The sequence below is a fragment of the Crotalus tigris genome, unplaced genomic scaffold, assembly GCF_016545835.1.
Source record: "Crotalus tigris isolate CLP2741 ecotype Arizona unplaced genomic scaffold, ASM1654583v1 scf7180000019794.865796, whole genome shotgun sequence".
Taxonomy (NCBI): Eukaryota; Metazoa; Chordata; class Lepidosauria; order Squamata; family Viperidae; genus Crotalus; species Crotalus tigris.
Window position 1 is genome coordinate 427,103 of NW_024097714.1, and position 17,230 is coordinate 444,332.

At 38.2% G+C, this 17,230-nt stretch overlaps 1 protein-coding gene across 5 annotated transcripts in view; it reads left to right on the plus strand.

The window, feature by feature from the left end:
• Nucleotides 1–17,230, plus strand: part of FGD5 (FYVE, RhoGEF and PH domain containing 5) — a 166,470-nt gene that overhangs the window by 107,327 nt on the left and 41,913 nt on the right. For all 5 annotated transcript variants that reach the window (XM_039364535.1, XM_039364536.1, XM_039364532.1 and 2 more), the window contains exon 6: nt 17,057–17,208. In XM_039364535.1, the coding sequence (XP_039220469.1) occupies nt 17,057–17,208 (152 nt within the window). The remainder of the gene's footprint in view (nt 1–17,056; nt 17,209–17,230) is intronic.

Below are 17,230 nucleotides of genomic sequence, written 5' to 3' on the forward strand. Positions count from 1 at the left end.
CAAGTATATCCTTCCATTATCATATAATTTCTTAATTTTATATTTCCCTTAAAAAAACTTTAAATCTTTAAAAAAAAAGGGCGGGTATCTCAGTGGTTAAGATAATAATAATAATAATAATAATAATAATAATAATAATAATAATAATAATAATAATGGTGGTGGTGGTGGTGGTGGTGGTGGTGGTGGTGGTGGTGGTGGTGATGATGATGATGATGATGATGATGGAAGGTACCTTGGAGGTCATCTAGTCCAACCCCCTGCTCAGGCAGGAAACCCTATACCATTTCAGACAAATGGCTGTCCAGTCTCTTCTTAAAGACTTCCAGCATTGGAGCATTCACCACTTCTGGAGGCAGGTTGTTCCACTGGTTAATTTTCTAACTGTCAGGAAGTTTCTCCTTAGTTCTAGTTCTTGCTTCTCTCCTTAATTAGTTTCCATCCATTGCTTCTTGTCCTGCCTTCAGGCGCTTTGGAAAATAGCTTGACTCCCTCTTCTTTGTGGCAGCCCCTGAGATATTGGAACACTGCTATCATGTCCCCCCTCTTCCTTCTCTTCATTAAACTGGACATACCCAATTCCAGCAGCCTTTCCTTATAAACTTTAGCCTCCAGTCTCCTAATCATCTTTGTTGCTCTTCTCTGTATTCTTTCTAGAGTCTCAACATCTTTTTTACATCTTGGTGACCAAAACTGGATGCAGTATTCCAAGTGTGGCCTTACCAAGGCATTGTAAAGTGATATTAATACTTCATGTGATCTTGATTCTATCCCTTTGTTAATGCAGCCTAGCACTGTGTTGGCCTTTTTGGCAGCTGCAGCTGGACTTTTCAACAAGAAAGCTGACAGCCCAGGTTAGAGACCCAAGCTCCATGCAACAGGGTGAGCTCCCCTCCTCATCCCAGCTCCTGTGAACCTAGCAGGTCAAAAGGATACAAATGCAAGTAGATAAATAGGTGCCACTTGGGTGGGAAAGTAACAGCACTCTGTGACATCATGCTCACCAGAGGACTGCAAAGATGTCTTCGGACAGCTGGCTCAATGACCTTGAAATGTACATGAGCACTGTCCCCCTATAGTCGGCAACAACTAGCAGAGTAAAATCCACAGGAACTCCTTTACCTTTTTTTTAACTTTAAAAAAATCTAGTTTATCATGATAAGTTAACCATTTATGTTAGCTTACCATTTCATGTCTTAACATAATTATTTTGAAATAACATAGTTTATATTTGTAACGATAAAACCGAATAGTCTACTTTTTTCAATCTGAAAAGCCATTTTATTCATCAATTTTGTTTCATATTTTTGTTAACATCTTTGTCTTCTATTTATCAGTCTTAAAACCTGCTAGTGAACCAAATCATTTTAATTTACCCATTAATATTTCATTTCCTTTTAAATAATCTTCCAGAACCAACACCAAATCAACTGTAAAAGCTCTTAACTTACAAGTCCCTTTTGGAATAGAATAGAATAGAATAGAATAGAATAGAATAGAATAGAATAGAATAGAATAGAATAGAATAGAATAGAATAGAATAGAATAGAATAGTTGGAGGGGACCTTGGAGGTCTTCTAGTCCAGCCCCCTGCTCGAGCAGGAGAACCTATACCATCTCAGACAAGTGACTATCCAGTCTCTTCTTAAAAACCTCCAGTGATGGAGTGCCCACGATTTCTGAAGGCAAGTTGTTCTACTGGTTAATTGTCCTCACTGTTAGGAAGTTTCTCCTTAATTCCAGGTTGCTTCTCTCCTTGATCAGTTTCCAACCATTGTTTCTTATCCTGCCTTCTGGTGCTTTGGAGAATAGTTTGATGCCCTCAGAGAATAGCTTGATGCCCTCAATATTCATTCATTGCATCCGCAATCCTCTCATCTTGTCTTATGTCTCTATTCAATATTTCAAGATATTGACTTCTTTTTTGTATTTTGCATAGTTTGGTTAGATTATTTGAAGGCAAATAGCACAAATGGTAAATTTTCATTTTTTTTCAAATACCAATGTTTTTCTTATCAGTTTTCTTTGTACAGGTCTGAAAATTCACAGGTCTTAAACAAAAACTTTATAATAATATTTCTAACATCTCTGTCTCTTATGCCAATACGTTGTTGAGTGTTTTGTGTCAAGCTGCCATTTTAAAAATGTAGAATATGACTAGGATCCTCAAGGCATTTTTCATCCTTTCTTGTCAGCTACTTTTAGAATGGGTAGCTTGTGTCAGATTAGACACAATAGTCTGTTTTTGTGACCTTGCAACTGCAAAATAAATCTGTGTCTTGGGGGAGGGAAGGGGACAAACTTATTTCCCTTTCATTGTCAATTTTCCCTGCCAACATCACATTCTGGAAAGAAAAATACAGTTTTAAAAAGTTTTGCGTCTTCGGTTACATTGCAATAAAGAGAACAAAAGCACACCACACCCTGATTTGAAAGAAGAAAATTATTATTTTCTTAAACTCTAAGGAACACCTTTTTCTGTCCATCACCCCTGTCCCCCCCCCTACACACACACTAGAATAGATCACCACCCCATTCAGCATAACAGAAAAAGTTTGGCCTTTTAAGCAGACCTTAATAGTTTGATTGATTGCCAAAATGATGACATTTACATCCACCCATTCTACTATTCAACTGTAAGACTGGAAACATTGTATGAGTTTAAACTTTATATCAACTGGTGTGGCTCAAAAATAGTTTGGTGTTAATCTAGAAATTTAGCTGCTATTTACTTGTTTCCAATTATTAGCTCTTAATAAGAACACTATTGAACAGTTGTGTTTTTGGCAATAGGCAAACCTAGTTTCAAAAAGAGCACACTTAGAACAACGTCTAGGCATCATGCTCATTAGGGAATGACTGCAACATGAGGGATAGATTTCTCATGTGTACAATCACTGAAAGTACTGCAGAGAGAATTTGCCCCATCATCGGAAATCAACTAATACAAGACTCTACTATGAAACCAGTTGATACATTAAGCTGCCAGGTTGCATCAGTGGTTAAATAGGCCAAATGAAAATCTGAGGCTAGCTTAACAATCCTACACATCAGAAACCTTATAGACATTATAAGACGGTTCACAGTCCAGTGAGCTTTTTCTTCTATGTATGGAGATTGATATGTATCAAGGCACAAAATCCACGTGGGGGTTAGGGTGGGAGGAATAGAGGCGAGAGAAATGACATGTTTAAATGTAACAAAGTGGTTCTTGTAACATACTTCCTGTTTCTAAAATGGATGGCTGAGAAACATATCTAGTGGAATCTTAGAATTTCTTTGTCAGATGAAGGAAACTGCCCTATTGTTCTGCTGTCCTCAGGAATGTATCCATAGTACTAGCTTGATTTGATGTCCCAGAAAATAAATTGTTCCTGATTGCTTCACACCAACTGTATATTTGTTTACAGCTGTGCAGTTTTGTATACTTACAGCTCTTAACGGGGAGGTAATTAATAACACTTCCAGTAATAGTCTCCTTTATAAAGAGGGCACTATAATTACTTGTAGCTTTCTTGATTTTATGCAGGTGGAATATAGTTATAGGTGGTTGCTGCAGGCAATCCAAATGACTTCCCCTGAGGACATACTTCTGTTGCAGAGTGCCTGCATTTTCCAAGTGCTTAAATCACAGTAGTATATTCCATCTGGTTTTTTGTGCTTGAGAGTGAGCAATGTGTTCCATAAGAGTGGGCTGTTAATCTCAGATGTTGCATATCCTGCTTTGTTGAATCAGATTTTCTTGCCTTACAGTTTGGAAACACTTAGTCTAATTCTTCCATTTATGCATACTGTAATTACATATATCTGTAGATCAGAGTTAACCAATCTTAAGGACACAAGATCCACATTTTCACCTTTGGGCTTGCCTATTGTGTATTTTAAATAAACTTTTCCAATCATTTAGGGAGACTTGGGCAGGGGGATAGGACCATCAATCTTCTGACATAAATAATAAGATTAAGACTTGGATCCATCCAATTCTGCCCAAGCACACATTCAAGAGAGCAATTGCCAACAAATGTTCCTATTGGTGGAGCGATGATGGATGGGGAAAGGACAGCAGAAAATCCACTAATCATTGTCCTGAAACTATTCCACATTAAATTGTGGGATAATAAAAGGAGACTATGGGGGCACCATCAGTATAGTTTCCTCCTGGCTCAAAAACAGGAAAAAAATATTTCTGTGTGGTCATGAGGAAGAGCTCTGGGTCCCAGCCCAGGCTCTTCAATTTGTACAGCATATATATGTTGTTGAATCACTGCATCAATTATGTATATCAACAAACAGCCAATGTTTTTGGAAGCTATCCATATTCTCTACAACAACTGATTAAACTTTTAGCCAAACACTGTTCCTGAAACTCTGTTAATCTGCTTCTCTGTTTATACATACACTTATATAAAGTTATTGCTAATTTGTTCTATTGATTTAAATGACTGCTCTATAAATATGTTATTTGAGGGACTTCCTGGTTACATCTACCCATCCCATCAGGTCCACAGAAAAGGTATGCTCCAGGTCTCATCTGCAAAGGACTTTCATCTGGCAGGGTGAAAGGGCCCAGGAGATGTATCTTTTCTGTAGTCTTGGAGCATCCTTCCCCCTGAAGTAAGGTCAATTCCATCTCTGTTAGCCTTCCAGAAGCCTTGAAAACATTATTCTTCCATCCACCCTGAGGATCCCATGCAGATCCTATAGTGAGACTGCAAAGTGGTTGATGAGGTTAAATGGTTGTCCTTTCACCTTCATGATGTGTCACCCTTGACCCAACCAGGAACTGGAAATAAAGAATAAATGCAGGCCTTCTGACTCAGGATTGTCAGTTATCCATAAAGTCAGAGTTCACATATTACAGCAAGAAAACCCTGGACATTTCTTCACTGATTGGTTTAACAGCTTTTGCTCACAGAATGGTGTTCATTAATTTTTTTTTAGATTTTTATCCTATTTTTCATTCAGGAACAAAAGGTTGTGTACACAGTGTTTCAGCCTTCCATTCTTCTCCAAAATAATAGACCAAAAATCACCTAGTGAGGTTCTATGAGGAAGCTCAGATTAAAATCAGGATCTCTTCATTCCTAGTCCAACACCTTATCAGTATAGCACACTGGCGCACTCATTAACAAAAGTAGTTGAGCAGATATAATCCATATCACATTTTTAGATTTAGTTTTTAAGGTGCACACACGCACACAATTTTTAACGGTAATAATCGTAAATAAAAATACAGCAATTGTTATTGAAAACTAATATAAACTTCTCATGACAGCTGAGAGTGTGAATAAGGAAGGAATCAGCCATGCAAACTCTCTATCTGGTTGTCACCCACCTTCTTCCTTTCCTCTCCAAAGAATCTTTCCACAATTTCATTTTAACTGGATCTTCCAATAAATGTGAGAGCAAAGAAAAGTGTCCTAAATAAATAAATAAATAGATAAATATTTATCTATTTATACAGACATATATCTGCAGTATACCTTGTAAATGGCTGGATTCTGGAAATATGAGACAATAGTTGCATGTTTTAAGGCAGAAATATTGATGTACATTGGGATGAATTGCATGAAAAGTTCAGAATATAACGTAATTACTGGTGTCCTTTCTTCTTCTTTTATAACTAACAGGAAATTATACGGGTTAGAAAAATGTTTTGTTTTACTATGTTTTTCATGTGATGGATTTGGAAACCTTTCTTGTACTATGATTGATCAATTACTGAGGCTGCAGAAGTACTTTACCTTTGATTAATAGTTTCCTAGGACAAGAGGCAACAAGAGGGTTTTTTTTTTCAACCAATGTTCCTAATAATTATTACGAGGCTTCAAATATAGGAAATTAATCATGGCAAAGTTGGCTATTCTGGCTGTCAAAATTAAATCATTGATTTGAAAATTTATAATGATGTAGCAATTAAGACAATTAATGATTAAATAAATTTGCTGAAGTTTTATGAGAAAGCAAAGCTGGGCTTTCTTGTTACTAGCAATTATACTTTGTTCTCCAAAGTGATTTTGCAGACAAGGGGTACTGGATTGTCGATTGCCAGTAATGGAGAGATTAAAAACTTTAAAAATGGATGGATTTGAAATTGAAGTGACAGTGAGACCCATTTCACACATACATTATGAGATAAATACACACTTGGACTATAAAGTTCAAGAAAGTCTACTCTATAACATAGGGTTTAATCACATAAGGGATGCATATGACACCAAGGCTTATGGACTCACCTTACACTTTATTTATTTATTAATTTATTATATTTGTTTATCATGTTTTACTTATCATAGTTAAGAACTGCCCACCTCCTTCACAGAGGGACTTTGTATGGGGTACAATAAAATATTAAAAGCATAAAAAGAATATATAAAATTTAAAAGAGCAAGGGATGTTAAAAATTAATTAAAAGAGGACTTTCGGTCACTAACCAGACCCACAGTTTTGTGTTCTTTTGTGAGCCCCAAGCAAGGTTGTGTTGCCATAGTTTTGTGTCTTTTGGGAAGGCCAGGAGAGTGGGGCTTGTCTCACCTCTGCAAAGGCAGAGAAGGCCCTCTTCCTCGACCCCACCAGTCAGAATTCCTTGACTGATGCAGTTTGCAACATACTGTACTTTCCCTGCCTGACCAGGTGAGATGGGCTGATGTAATGGGACATAGACAGTTCCATACGCAACCTGGCTCATGCCATGTAGGGCTTTAAAGATCATAACCAATATCTTGGATTGGATCCAGAAGCAGAACAGGACCAATGCAGTTTGTGCAGCAAAGTGTTATATGCATCATTCTTTGGTCACCCAAGATTGCCCCTGCAGCTGGGTGCATCAGTTGAAGTTATTATTCCAGGGTAGCCCCATGTAGAATACAAAGTAGAACTTTTGCTCCAGTTCATAGCTGTGCTCCAATACGGAGGCTGACTTGACTGCTTAGATGCACAATGTGTATTAAGCATTTTAAAGAAGGTTAACAAAAGAATGTAGACAAAAAGAAGTAAAAAGCGGGCAAGAATACTAAAAGGGTAAAATACAAATAGTGGAATGTAAACAAAAGTTTCAAATTTATCGTGATAATTCTCCAATATACCTCGGTGTTATCTAATCGATATTTCACCCTAATTATATGGGCCATAATAATTCTACTGATTTGCTTCATGGTATGATAAAAATCTCTCTCAAGTCAAACTCATCTCCTAGATTAAACAGACATCTCCAAGTACTTTATTTGGTAATAGTATCTTTGGCCCGGTTTTCTTCCGGGATTTTGCCAATAATCTTTGTATTTCCTGAACTAGAAAATTAGGTGGAATACAAAAGCATTAAGCTCAATCGGTCAATAAGCAAGTAAGCAAGCAAACAAACAAGCAACAACTGATCCAATATTGAGGAGTCCTTGGTGCTCTCTGATCTTTAGTTATTTTCTTGCAGATGTTTCATTATCCAAAATAGGTAACATCATCATTGCTAGTCCACTAGCACTGATGATATTACCTAGTTTGGGTAATGAAATGTCTGCAAGAAAACAACCAGTCTCAGAGAGCACCAAGGACCCCTCATTTCAACCCTGAGCTACAAATATTCTCCTTTATAGATCCAATGTTGCTTAGTTTTTCTTGAACTAAATAGTGACTTGTGTTATATGATTCATTATATGATAGATATTAATAAACAAAATCACAGTTCAGCTTAAAAAGGGGGGCAAAATAGCACTGTTGATGAATGAGACTAAAAATGGGTTGAAAATAGCATTGAAATCATGTGAATTACCTTCATCCAGGACTTTTTTTTTTTAGATTAATGTGCTTTTAATGTGACAACTGAAATTAAATCATGTTCAGCGTTGTCTGCAAAAATACATACATAAAGTCAAGTATTCCAGCTGAAATTTCAACTATCTAAATCAACTCCAATGTGGAAAACAGAACATTTCTGGGAAAAGCAACAACAGTTTAGTTAAAACGCAGCTGTGCAGTTTTCTGAATATGTATTATCTCCTCTCATAATCTGTCACTAGGGATGCTCCTGCATTCTCACAAGGCTTTTTATTTCCTGTCTTGTTTTGCTGCTCATTAAATATTCTAATAGTTTGTGCCGGGAAAAAAAGAATAAAATCAAATTGTCAAAATATTGAATTAAAAATGCACTCATAAATACTATTGTTAAAAAACATAATGAGCAATCAAATAGTTTTCTATCTGTATCCAAAAGAATTTCAGACCAGTTTTAGTCGTTTAAAGGGGGTCTGTTCCTAGGTTTATCCTCCTATCTTTTAAAGATGAAAATTAAAGTGCTCAGTAAGGAGGAAAGATAACAGTATCCTCTGATAGTTTTCAGAGACCCATTTCTTAAACTGTTTAGAGATGCAAAGGCATGCTTTGACATTGGCTGGGTTATGTCAGGGCATGCTTCCTCATTCTGTCTACATGTGTCCCAATAACTCGCATCCAGTCTGGCCATTGTAATTAGGAATATTAAAAAGAAAAGAAAAACTGCTTTGCATCCTTAGACAATTCTTGTGTTACTAGGAAAATTGTGATGCGAAAACAACCAGAACCACTCGTGAAGAGTCTCAACAGTAGTTTTATTGAATTGAATTGAATATTTTATTTGGCCAAGTGTGATTAGACAGACAAGGAATTTGTCTCCAGTGCAGAGCATTCAGTGTACATGCAAAGCAACAGAAGATAATAAGAAAGATAAATAGTAATACCACAGCCACATCACATGGGTTGTTATACATAGACATTAGATGGCACTGAGAGAATTAGATGTTCAGTAGAGTGATGGCATGAAGGAAAATACTCCGTGTCTAGTGCATTCCCTTGGGAACAGCAAGGTCAAAGACTCTAAACTCAGGTCTGTCTTAACCCTTCCCTTCAGACTAGCTGGAGATTCCACTATAAAGATATCTCACACCCCAAGATGGTTTGTTGCTGCACTTCGAATTTGTATTTACAATTATTACATATCAAATCTGAAAGTACTATGAAAGAATAACAGAGTTGGAAAGGATCTTGGAGGTCTTCTAGTCCAATCCCCTGGTCAGGCAGGAAACCCTATACCATTTCTGACAAATGATTGTTCAATCTCCTTTTAAAAACTTCCAGTATTGGAGCATGCACAACTTTTGGAGGCAGGTTGTTCCACTGGTTAATTAAATAATAATAATAGTAAAGTTGGAAGGGATCTTGGAGGTCATCTAGTCCAACTCCTGCTCAGGCAGGAAACCCTATACCATTTCGGACAAATGGCTGTCCAGTCTCTTCTTAAAAACTTCCAGTATTGGAGCATTCACCACTTCTGGAGGCAGGTTGTTCCACTGGTTAATTGTTCTAACTGTCAGGAAGTTTTTCCTTAGTTCTAGGTTGCTTCTCTCTTTGATTAGTTTCCATCCGTTGCTTCTTGTCCTGCCTTCAGGCACCTTGGAAAATAGCTTGACTCCCTCTTCTTTGTGGCAGCCCCTGAGATATTGGAGTACTGATATCATGTCCCCCCTCGTCCTTCTCTTCATTAAACTAGTGATACCCAATTCCAGCAGCCATTCCTTATATGCTTTAGCCTCCAGTCACCTAATCATCTTTGTTGCTCTTCTCTGTACTCTTTCTAGAGTCTCAACATCTTTTTTACATCGTGGTGACCAAAACTGGATGCAGTATTCCTAATGTGGCCTTACCAAGGCATTGTAAAAATTGTTCTAATTGTCAGAAAATTTCTCCTTAGTTCTAGGTTGTTTCCATCCATTGCTTCTTGTCCTGTCTCCAGGCGCTTTGGAGAGTGCATTGACCCCCTCTTCTTTGTGGCAGCCTCTTAGCTATTGGAACTCTGCTATTATATCACCCCTAATCCTTCTTTTCATTAAGCTAGACATACCCAATTCCTGCAACCATTCTTTATATGTTTTAGCCTTCAATTCTCTAATCATCTTTATTGCTATTCTCTGTACTCTTTCTAAGCATCAATACCATGGCGACCAAAACTGGATGCAGTAATTCAAGTGTGGTCTTACCAAGGTATTATAAAGTGGTATTAACACTTTAGCACATAAAGCATTATCAATTAACACAGAAAGGACAAGACAGGAAATAGGGAAATTAAATGACTTACAGTTGTAGGTTTGCAGTTGCAGTTGTAGATTTTATATACAATGTGAATAAAAAGGGAGTGGCAGCTTCAAACCAGATATTTTTCACATAAACAACCATTTATGCAAGCAAATAGATCAACATCATGAATTGCTTGAACATAATGAAAAGTGAGGATGAAAGCAAACGAGATATCATATCAAAATAAGACAAGACTTGGAGGAATTCCTCCGGACAAATGAAATTTCCCTCTTCTGCTTATGTCAGTTCTCCATTCTGTTCCTATTAATAACTAATATGTGACATGATATGGTAAGAGTTAATGTTGTGTCTCCCTATAGCACAGACTGAAAAGGAAGGTCAAATCAGGGTCGATAGTTTTTTTAGGTATTTTTTTTAAAGGAAACCAAGAACTTTTGTAATCTCCACATCTGCTGCAGCTGCCATAATTGAGAAACCACTGAGTGTTTTCAAGTTCCATCTATTCACAAGGCATTCCCTTTGAGCCAGCTTTTCAATTAGCAGGTTCCCACTCTTCCTTGGAACAAGAGCAGGCCTTTCTTTTTCCTCTCTCTTGTGCAATAAAAATTCCAGACATTTCCATAGTTTACTAGAACGCAAAGGCAGAGTTGGGAAAATGCTAAATGTTTTTTAAGCGATTCCATATGGTACTCCAGAGTATGCAGGAGCTTTAAAACATGTTTCCAGTTCTCCCTCCAGTGTATAGTTATTCACATAGACAAAGTAACTTCTAGCTATCTTCCCATAAAGATTAAACTGGCAGCAAACGAGAAATTTTCCCGCCAAGAGCCATAATATGGGCCAGAACAAAGGAACACCCAGCTGCCTGGTTCAACTCTACTCCAAGCATTTGTGCTCCAGGGAAATGAGAGGAATTTCATGAACCCATGGATTCTTCTGCAGGCTACTTATCTAGCACAATAGAAAAACACAGCTACTTTCTACCCTGCACATACTCCATGATAAGGGGCTGCAGAAATCTTGTGGGATAATGCAAATTAGAGAACTATGCAGAACCTGCTGAATTGACTCAGATTTCATCATTAAAAGCACTTAGCTAGCATTGTCCTTCCTCCTCTTCTTGTTTTCGGTATGGACCTAAAAAACCTAATGTTTTTTGGATTATGCAGTATGATGATGATGATGATGATGGAAGGGACCTGGGAGGTCATCTAGTTCAACCCCTGCTCAGGCAGGAAAGCCCATACCATTTCAGACAAATGGCTGCTCAGTCTGCTAAATTTTTTCAGGAATCTGTTTGATCTTCCACTTGGTGCAGAGATTATTTCCCAGTTGATGTCAGGGTAATTAAAGTCCCACATTATTATTGTGATGTGCTTCCTACATAATTAGTTAACTGACTAGCAAAAAGTTCATCTATTTCCACTGTTTGGTTGGGTGGTCTATAGTATACACTTATGGCAATGTCATTTCCCCACCCCCTTTTATATTGACCCAAATGCATTCAAGACAGTTTTCATCATTGTTGTGCTCTATTTCTGTAGAGATGTAGTTATTTCTTATTTAGTGAACAACTCCACCTCCTCTTTTGTTTGGTCTGTTTCTTTTAAATAATTTGAATCTCTCTAGCTGTGTGTTCCATTTGTGGGTTTCATCCCACCAAGTTTTCGTAATGGCAACAATATCATATCTGGCCTCATTTACCTGAACATAAGATGAAAGCAAACCCCACTCCTCACTAGCACTGATGATGTTACCTACCAGTAGTTTGGGTAATGAAATGTCTGCAAGAAAACGGCCAAGGACCCCTCAAAATAAGTATTGTTGGAAGTTGTTTCCTTGTGAGAGTTTCCTCTCTCTTTTTATTTCTTTTTTTTCTTTTACACTTTTTCTTTCTTTTCTGTTTTAGTGTGTATTATTTTTTGACCATTGTAATTAAAAGTTTTAATAAAAGTATGTATATATATATATATATATATATATTGTTAAAACAACATTTAAAACAATAAAAACAGTTATATACAAGATTAAAACAACTTAGCTTTCGCTGGTCCTCTGCCAGCATCCTCAGAGTGGGGCTTAGGGGGTGGGAAAGTTCTTTTTATCCCCTTGCTAATCCAATTGCCTACTCATTGCCCTCGTGACAGGGCCACTCTTCCTGATTGCCTGTAACTGCCTTAACTGTTCTGCCCTCTCTTTTTTGCACTCCAATTTTGTATTTTTCTGCTCTGTCATCTTTGTGCCGCCTCCTCCCTGCGCTGTTATTACCAACACACTACTCAATCCCTCCTCTCTACCCAATGCAAGGTGCCTCCTCCGATTCGACACCACACGAGTCCTGTCACAGAGTTCCTCCTTTTTATTCTCCCTGTTGGGCTGCTGGTCTACCTGCCATTTTTGCATTCCATTGCCAGTTCCTATCTCATCTCCCTCCTCCAACTCCCCTCCTCTCCTAACCTGCCGATTCATACATCCTTTGTTGTCCATTCCTGTCATCCTTCCCTTCTCCAATTTTTCCCTTTCCCTAACCTGCCTACTTGTGTACCATTCCTGCCTACCCTCATCCTCTCCTATCATTCTTCCCTTCTCCAAATTATCTCTCCTCCTCTTCTGTCGGTCTCCCTGCTGTTCCTGTTTCCCATCCTGCCTTCCTATCAACCTTCCTCTCTCAGGTAGTTTGTCTACCCCCTCTGTCTGCCGATCTCCCTGCTGTTCCTGTCCTGCCCGATCCATTCCTGTCCTTCTTTGCTCCCTTAACATTTCCCCCCCCCACACACGCCGATCCGTCCATGCCTGTATGACATCATTCATTCCTATCACCCCTTCTTTCTCCAATTCTCCTCTATCTCTAATCTGCCCATCCTTTCCTACGTCATCCATCACTGTCAATCCCCCTTCCTTCAACCCTCCCACCTGTCGATTAATATATTGCTCCTGCCTTTCGTCAACCATTCCTATCGATGTTCTCTTCCTCAATGTCTTTCCCTTCCTAATTCGCTGCTCTACCTGCTGTTCCTGTTTGCCCTCCTCCACTGCTGTCCATCTTCCCCTCTCCAATGTCCTCCCCGTAATCTGCTGACCTGCCTGTTGTTCATCCATTACTGTCCATCCTCTCTTTTCTAGCATTCCTCCTCCTCTAACCTGCTGTCCTACATGCTGTTCCCACATGCCAACATCCATTCCTATTAAACCCTCCTTCCCAAGCTTTCCTCCCCCCCAATCCGCCATCCTGCCTGTTATTCTTATCTGCCCTTCTCCTTTCCTGTCAGTCTCACCCTCTCCTGTTTCCTCCCACCCTCTCCAATCCACTGCTCTGTTTGCTGTTCCTTCCAGCATTCTTCCTCCCCTTACCTGCTGTCCTACTGTTCCCACCTACTGACATGCGTTCTGTTGGACTCTCCTTTCCAAACTCCCCCCCCCCAAATTCTGTCTGTTACGGGCGGTGCATGCTGTTTTCTGCTTCCTTCTAGTTCCTCCAACGATCCCCTCCGAGCCACATTCTAGTCCCCTCCGTAGCTAGGAGGGGATGGTTGGAGGAACTAGAAGGAAGCAGAAAACAGCATGCACCGCCCGTAACAGACAGAATTATAAATGGGAAACTAGTGAAACATCCACTAACTGCAAGGAAAGGGGAAATACCCCAGCTAACTTTAGAATTAGTGAGAGAGATACACGTGATAGCACACGTAAAAGGAGTGAGAAAGAACTACACCCCGATGCAGGACACACACTCAGATTACAATGCATACAGCTGGGACCCATGACACGATCCAAGAGCCTAGCGCAAATGATTGGAGGCTGCATATAAGCCCTCCCAACGACTGCCGTCTACACCCTGATGATGTCAAGAGCTCTTGACGAAAGCTAGGTTTAGTAAATAAAATTTTAACATTTTTATAATTTTATTCTCTTGGTGTTCGACTATTTATTGATTTTAATATGAGTATACCCAAGAGTCATATTTTTACTTGCATAGCTGATATATATATATATATATATACACACATTAAAAAGGTTAAAAATGTGAACCCTAGGGATATTCATAATAAAATATAAAAATGAACACTAGGGTAATAAAAACTAAAGAAGTTTTTAATGGGTTAAAACTATAAAAGTTTTAAAAAGCGCCAAGCGAGCGCTTCCAACAAGGTAAAAAAGGGGAGAACTAAGGAAGAACACGGTAACCAGGAGGGACGCGCCCCGATGACTGTGCACACACCCCCAGGATTGAGCACTCGGAGTAAGACACGTGCGAGACAGCTGGGCATGACAACGAACAAGAGACGACCCCTCCACCATGCGGAATACCCCCCCACGCTATACCAGACTCGTAACAATTTACGGGATTACCAGGATGATAAACATATTAAAACCGAAAGCATTGAGACCGGAAATATATGGGACTCTAAAAGTAGCAACCGGACAGAAAGGGGCGGAGAAAGGAACTTGGAACGTCCACCACCACCCAAGCCTGAGGGGAGATCGGAACATGAAAGCAACCGAAATAACTGGAATTGCCATTCAGCTAATCTGAGGTTGGGAGAACTGGAGACGGACGAGGATAAAAATACAACTAAGAAGAGAAAAAAAGCGCAGGCCAACTACACACGGCTGAACCAATCAGGCCCCATAACAAGATCAAGGAGCCGAGTGCAAACCTCGGCACGCCTATAAAAAGACCTTCTCATTCTCTGGCACGCCAGCCCTGAGGATGCCGGCAGGTGACGGCGAAAGCTTGGCGCTTTTTAAAACTTTTATAGTTTTAACCCATTAAAAACTTCTTTAGTTTTTATTACCCTAGTGTTCATTTTTATATTTTATTATATACACACATGTATACATGTGTGTGTGTATACACACACACACACACACACACACACACACACACACATGTATATGTACATAAAACTTTCTTCATGTTACCAAAAAGTTTTCATCTCTTTGATCTACAAGAAAGGAAATATTGTGGTCATCTTGGGCTTGGGAGAGACTGAGTAGAAGACACTGTTCCTGACTTTTCTGCCAGGAAGTTCTGGAGAGAATCGCTCTGGAGGCTCCAGATGAACATCAGCCTAGCAGGAGCTTAGCAATCAAGACCTTAGGCTGACCAAGCCAGCAAACATAAAGGGCAGCTAAAGGCATGAGCTGAGGAGGCCACAGATCCAGGACCTTCTCCCACTCCTAAAATGTGTCATGTTGAGCACTGAGCACCAAAATATGTTGTGTGAAGCTTCTTGCCTGTCAAGAGCATTCCCACTCTTGATTGCCTACACTCCGGGCAAGCTCTGTTTATGAACCATCGCTGTGCAACAGCCCTGAGGAATAAACATCAGGTGCTAGAGGATTAAAAAGAACAAGGCAGTCCAGCAGTCCTAGAATTTAAATATTATTAAGCTAGCTGTTTGGCTTGGATTATAAAATGGATTACAATCACCATGTGGTTGGATTTCTTCAAGCAGGGGAACAGGACTTGCATTAATGGAGACTATGCAATAATAAATGTTTGGAATAAGTGCAGTAAAAGAATTTGTCCAGGCTTATCACCACTTGCCTTTTTATTATTTATTTTTATGGAAATCAAAAAGAAATTTATTCAATGGTGAAACAAGATCTCTTAATTAATAAGAGAAAGGTAAAATCTTCTGAGACTTTGAGTATAGTTTTAAAAGAACTGCCAGAACAAAGAGATTTACTGGCCTTATTTGTAAACTGCTGGTGAAACCATAAATAAATTATCAAAAGATGGTCAAAAAGATGCAGAATTTAGATACAATAATAGGAATGTAAGGGAAAAGGAATATTAAATTCACACCAAATATTGTACTTAGAGAAAACTGGTAAATGTGTTTTACTATTGGCATATTACTCTAAAATGGAAACATCATTTTCTAAACATTGTTGGAAATGCAGTGATCAAGTTTGATTATTCTTCCATATTGGGTGGCAAAACTTAACAGTTTTGAAAAATTATTTATAATAGAAGGAAGCAAATTTTGAATTTCCTTTTCAACTTGCTATTTTTTTTGTTATTTTTAAATATTTTTCTGTTAAACATTTCCACAAAAAAAATATTAAACTAGCTCTGTGTTTGCTAATTGGTGCAAGGACACTTTACACTTCCCATGGAAAAGTACTCTTGGTTCTTAATCCTGAAAAAAAAAACTAATTAAGATTTGGGGGTATTTATGTCTAAAATAGTCTGATGTTTTAAAAGAAAATGTGACTCAGATTTTAACTCAACTTGGTAACCAGTTTTGAACTTTAACTCTAACTTCTCATGAGAAGGGAAGCTATATAAATTTGATTAATAAATAAATAGGTTTGTACTACATCCGATTTTATGTTATCTGTTAGCATAAAATCTATATTGCTTGAACAGAAATGATTGTAATTCATAATCTCACTTTATGATTTATAACGGGTTGACTATTGATTTGTTAATGATACATTACTTGGATTTTAACAAGATTGGTAGTTTTTAAAATGATGTAGTACATTTGGTTACTGAAACTAATTAATAAAATATTGAAAATTTAACCTAATTTCATGATACTTGTAAATCTCCTGTTTATGTAGTTCATGCTTCAGCAACTGATAATGTTAGTGCAATTATAGAAAAAAAGAGATTTTAGCAAAATGCTTGTCTTTAGTGATGATATAGTGAGAAATGATTGAAACCAAGAAATGATCATTTTCTGACCTGCTCCATTTATCTAAATCCAGAAGTTTCATGTAAGAAACATTTGCATGAATGTACTTCTGCTATGAAGAATACAGTTTGCTCTCTCAGATTCAAAAGCTATTAATTTGAGGTTGTGAGAGAAAATTCACACATCAAAAGTTTACTATTAATCAAATTGCCCTTGACTTCCTAAGTAAAAGTGAGCTAGTAGGACAGATGGTAATGGCATTAACTAAAACGCATCGTGACCAAGATATGGACAAAAGTTGTTAACACTTAAAGCAGATAATATTGTAAATTGTATGTTTACAGAATTTCCATGAAGCTGTCTTAAAAGTGCTGGGAGATGAGTATGACAGTGATCATGAAGAAACAAAGCTCAAGGAAGGACTGAAAGAAATCCCAGAAATCTATAATCTACACCAAGAAATACTAGGAGAACTGGAAGAAAAAGTTCTTAACTGGTAAATATAATTAGATGGGGTT